Raw genomic sequence first — 5,706 nt, 5'->3', positions numbered from 1 at the left:
TCCCTTGGCTATCCCATCATCCATTAGTTTTTCTTATTTTCGTCCAAAATCTGTTTTAAAGTTTTAAGTCACTTGTTTTCTTTTAAATTCGTCCAAAATCAAAACCCCCTTTCTTATTTGTTCCAAATCTGTCCAAAAGAGTCTTTTTGAGTCTTTAGAGTCAAAACCAAGTGTATTTTCGTCCAAATTAAGTCATAGAGTCTAAATTGAGTCTTTGTGGTTGTTTTTGGTTGTTTTGAGTCTTTAAAGTTTGTTTTGAGTTATATAAGTTAGTAAGAGTCTTGTGAGTCTATTTAAAGTGTTTTAAAACATATTTTCACATCTTTGAGTCAATTTTCATTAGATTAGCAATCCCTCCTAATCCCCGGCCTAGAACGATCCCTACTTATATCTATACTACAATTGTCGAAAAGAGGGTTTAATTTGTGTGCTTATATATTTCGCATCAAATTTTTGGCGCCGTTGCCGGGGATTAGCAACTTTGCTAATCCCCTGGATTGTTATTTTCGTTTTTCTTAATAGATCAGATTCTTATGTTATTTTGTTTCTTGTTTTAGGTACTTGTTTATGACTCGGAGTTCTAATCCGGTTCACGAACATATTTTAGACTTTGACGACGATTTTGAGCGTGAGTTGAGACGTAAGAGGAAGAACCCGGAACCTAGTGAATCAAGTGCAAGTTCTGAGTCCGTTTCTGAATTTGAAGAAGAAGTGGAAGACATGGCAGCGGACAACCGAACAATCAAGGAGCTTTCCGCTTCGGGATTGGCCAATGCCGCACCCTTGTGCATCCAATACCCAAGGGCGGCTCAAGACAAGACTGCCGAGTTCGAATTGAAGTCAAGCCTGTTACATCACATTCCGAAGTACCATGGGCTATCCATGGAAGATCCGAACAAGCATTTGAAGGAGTTTGAAGTCGTTTGCTCAAGCATGACTCCGGTGAACGTAGATGAGAGCATCTTGAAGATGAAGGCCTTTCCCTTTTCTCTCCAAGAGAAAGCGAAAGATTGGTTGTACGAGTTGGCTCCCGGAACTGTCACATCATGGGAGAGCATGAAACGAGCTTACTTGGAGAAGTTTTTCCCAACTTCTCGAGTCATCCTCCTACGAAAAAGAATAAGTGGAATTCAACAAGATGAAGGTGAATCATTTCCTACTTATTATGAACGTTTTAAATCTCTTGTTGCTTCATGTCCACAGAATCAAATGAAGGAGGAACTACTTCTACAATACTTTTACGAGGGACTTCTACCTATTGAACGTCAAATGCTAGATGCCTCAGCAGGAGGAGCATTGGTGGACAAGACCCCTACGGCTGCAAAGATGTTGATTGCTAATCGAGCATTGAACGCTCAACAATACGAAGGCGTTGGACAAAGGAGTACCCCACGGCAACACCAAGTCAATGAGGTAAGTACCATAACCGAACTTCAAAATCAAATGGCTAACCTCACTACTTTGCTTTCTCAGGTGATGGACGGTCCAAAAGTCCAAACCGTAGCTTCTTGTGGTGTGTGCTCCATGCAAGGACATCCCACGGATAAGTGCCCACAATTGATCGAGAATGGAGGGTGGGAGACACTCAATGCCGTGGGATATGGGAATCAATACCAAAATCGTGGTGACCCCTTCCCCACTACCTACAATCCCGGTTGGCGTGATCATCCAAATTTCAAATGGCGGGAGCCTCAACAACCTTACCAACAAGGAGGCTTTAGGCAGCAACCCCCGGGATTTTACACGAAAACCCAAGGCCAAGAAGCATCACAATCCCAATCTGCCCAAAACCATCAAGGTATGTCTTTGGACAATGATACAATTCTTAAGTTACTTACCAATTTGTCTCAGGGGCTAGAGAATCAAAACAAAGCATTGCAAAACCAAGACAAAAGGGTGGACCACTTAGAGAAACAAATAGGGCAGATTGCGGAGTTTGTGGGACAATTCCGAGAGCAAGGTAGGTTGCCAAGTTCAATCGTGGTCAATCCGAAAGGTGGATTCGAATCTGCCAAAGCAATCACTTTGAGGAGTGGAAAAGAAGTTGGCACCACATCCACACCACCCAAAACAAGTCCTAATGAAGACGAGACGTTGCAACATGAAGAGGAAGTTGCAAGCAAGCCCACGGCAAGGACACAATCCCCTTTGCCGCAAGCACCTAGAAACACTACTTCATCCAATACATCCCAAACCACCAAGGTGAGTCCAAATTCGAATTTGTCTAGTTCTATTCCACTAAATGTGCCCTTTCCTAGCAGGTTTATGCAATCTAAGACAGAGGAGGATGAAAAAGACATCCTAGAGACGTTTAGGAAGGTGCATGTCAATATCCCGCTCCTTGATGCAATAAAGCAAATTCCAAAGTACGCTAAGTTTTTGAGGAAGATTTGTACAACAAGGAAACGGATTCGGGAGAAGGAGGTGGTACATGTAAGTGAGAATGTCTCTGCAATGTTACAAAGAAAGCTGCCACCTAAATGCAAAGATCCAGGTAGTTTCACTATCCCTTGTGTAATTGGTAATACAAGGTTCGAACATGCTATGCTAGATTTAGGTGCATCAATTAATGTCATGCCATACTCTGTTTATGCATCTATGAATCTAGGAGAGCTTAAAAATGATGGTGTTATTATTCAATTAGCCGATCGATCTAATGCATACCCGAGAGGAGTTTTGGAAGATGTTTTGGTGCAGGTAGACCACTTGATTTTTCCTGCAGATTTCTATGTGCTTGACATGGAGGATTCAACCCACTCTCCACCATTGCCACTCTTACTTGGACGACCTTTCATGAAAACAGCCCACACCAAGATTGACGTGGCCAGGGGAGCCTTAACTATGGAGTTTGGCGGTGATACGATTAACTTTAAAGTTTCTGAATCCATTGAGAATACAAATGATGTTCGTTCTTGTTTTGCCATTGGTACAACTAAAAATATAGGGCAGGAATGTTCAACACCAATCAAGAAGGATGCGTCTAGAACCACCATCGAGGGAGGAATTGGAGGGAAGCGCAAGAAGCACGCAATTGCCCTACAAACACCCAATCTGGCCGTACCTAAGGATACAATTGGGAAGATGGTGGCTACCCTAGGGACATTGCCACAACATCCTAGTAAGTCTCCAATCCCAATTCCAATTCCCATTTCAACTAATCGGTTGTTACCTTCTTTGGTGCAGGTTCCAAATCAATTTCAAGGTGGTGGGAGCATTTACATGGACTTCCGGAAAAAAAATACCACCATTAGGGAGGATCACTATCCCCTCCCATTCATAGAGCCATATTACGAAAGTGTTGAAGGGCAAGTTGTGGAGGACATTCCACTCCATGCCGTGGGCTCCAAGTGAGGATAAGAAGAACGTTCGTCCGGCTGCACGACGTTAAAGCAAGCGCTTCTTGGGAGGCAACCCATATATTCAACGAGAGAGGATGTGGGCAATTCACCAATTCAAGCTACAAAATCAGATTTGCGTTCCTCAATCTCTATCTCTTTATTATTTTTATTTTGTCATGTTAGTTCGTTTATATTGTTTGTTTGGATGTGAGTCTTTGTGTGAAACATTGAGGACAATGTTTGATTTAAGTGTGGGGGGGGGTAAACAAAGTGTTTTTCATGCAAATTCGTGGGATTTTATCACCCATCATTTCTAAAGTTGTTTCACACTGTTTTTAAGTGTTTTTAGAGTGTTTTGAAGTGTTTTTATGTCTTTTGGTCAGAAAATCCGAAAATTTACAAAAAAATTACAAAATAGTTTTGAAAAACCCAAAAAGAGTTGTTTTTAAGTTGTTTTTGTGTGTTTGTTTGTGTCTTAGGTCACCTTCCAACACAATGATGAGGATTTGGTTTTTAATTGCATGACTATTAAAGAATGTTGTAAGCATGGCTGGAAGTTGATTTATGCTTTGATTTATGCTTGGTTATGGTTATAATTTATGAATTCACATGTAATTACAAAGATAAAATCAGTTTTTGTAACATGCTTGAAGGAAGAAACTCAAACTAATGCTACATCCTTGAGAGACTTGAGCCTATAACGTTCTTTGGAGAGTATAATCTATGATTTCTTGTTTTCTAAAGTCGTTGCATGATCTCATCATTCTTTGCTTGGTTGCTATTTAGAATGCATTTCATTATAGTTCCAAATACTAGAACTCATGTCCATTTCATTCCAAGCATGGTATTGATTGCATAACATACAATAAGATGAAGTTGTTAGTCAAGCCAGAGCCAAAAAGCCTATCCCTTTTCATATGTATTGTAGGATTAACCCTCTTGAGCCTTTTTAAAAGCCTATTTTCGTTGTTAGCCACATTATCCTCACCTAGCCTAGATTAGGACTTTCCATACCTTTGTTCTTAAAGGATAGTAAAGCACGACTTAGGGTGAACTCCTTTGGTCAATATATGGCAGAAAACGAGTGTGGGGGAAGATGATAGGGCACGAAAAAGAAAGAAAGAAAAAAAAAAAAAAAAAAAAAAGAGAAGAAAAAAAGAAAAAAATTTTCGTGGAAAAATCAAAAGAAAATAGAAAAGTGTTGAAAAGAAAGAAAAAGAGTTGAAAAATAAGTGAGAATGAACTCACAAGTGTTGGTTGTTGAAGGAAGGGTCCAAAAGAGTGAATTTGACCCTAAATGTTGCATGAATCTTCCCTTGTGTGTACAAATTGATTTCGGCCATTTGAAGAGAGTTTAAGTGTCAAATTCATTACTTTGCTTACTATTGCTTTAAGAACTTTTGTTTATCCTTACCTTTCTTTATTAGCCAATACCTTAGCCTCCTTACAACCCTCAACTTCTATCTTGATGTTATGTGTTCAATATGTGGAGTTTGAATTTGGTATGAGCATATGGAATCACTGGTTCTCGTTCTAAGTAGTAGCATTCCATTCATGAGATCATATTCATGTCATTGTCGTAAATCTAGAAAATGCTTTCTTTGATATAACATATGTGAGTGTTAGTCTTCATATTTACATCAATCTTCTCACATATAACTAGTGTAGGGTGTGAAGTTAGAAAATCTGTGTGAAAATAGAGTGCATTCTAGTGAGGAATTGAGGGAATTCTCTAAGGCATGTTACTACATTCAAAACATTGTTTTAATTGATTATATGTGCACTAGTAAGTAGTAACTATGATTAAGTGTTGGTTGAAGTATAAAGAAAGCTAAAAACCCTGGGAATGATGTTCTCTAATGTGTCATGTTCGTTGGAAATCCCTGAGGTACATGTTGGAAGGCTTAGATTGTGTTTAGTTTGTTTTATTTATTTCGTTTTGCTTGAGGACTAGCAAAAGCTAAGTGTGGGGGAATTTGATAGGAGCATATTTAGGCGACATACTTAGCTTGTTTTCATGCATTTATGTTATTAATTCATAGTTGTTTTAGTCTTTTAAAGTATTTTCGTGTGTTTTTAGGTTCTAATGGCAAAGGGAGCAATAAAGTGCATTTTGAGGCTATTTGGAGCATTTTTGGGCATGGATTGGATAGCTTAACATAGGAGCAAAGAGGATGGACGAAATTGAAGACAAGAAGAGCTAGGAAAGGCTACAAATCTGGTGGAAGAAGTTCTACTCCAATGAAGATAAGGAAGAAGCAAGAAACAAGGAACCTTATCCAACCTTATCTTATCCTATCCTAGAAACCCTATCCTATCCTATCTCTAACATTATCCTATTCTATCCTATCCAAATCAGATTGGGACC

At 39.2% G+C, this 5,706-nt stretch overlaps 1 protein-coding gene across 1 annotated transcript; it reads left to right on the top strand.

The window, feature by feature from the left end:
- The first annotated feature begins 567 nt into the window (after nucleotides 1-567).
- Nucleotides 568-5,164, top strand: LOC148695060 (uncharacterized). The gene has a single exon (XM_088699183.1). It carries the CDS (start codon nucleotides 568-570, stop codon nucleotides 3,349-3,351), a length of 2,784 nt encoding a protein of 927 aa, XP_088555309.1. The 3' UTR covers nucleotides 3,352-5,164.
- Nucleotides 5,165-5,706: the final 542 nt, after the last annotated feature.

The sequence above is a fragment of the Pyrus communis genome, chromosome 8 (assembly GCF_041283825.1).
Source record: "Pyrus communis isolate YQ-2024b chromosome 8, ASM4128382v1, whole genome shotgun sequence".
Taxonomy (NCBI): domain Eukaryota; kingdom Viridiplantae; phylum Streptophyta; class Magnoliopsida; order Rosales; family Rosaceae; genus Pyrus; species Pyrus communis.
This window is presented reverse-complemented; position numbering and strand designations above follow the sequence as displayed.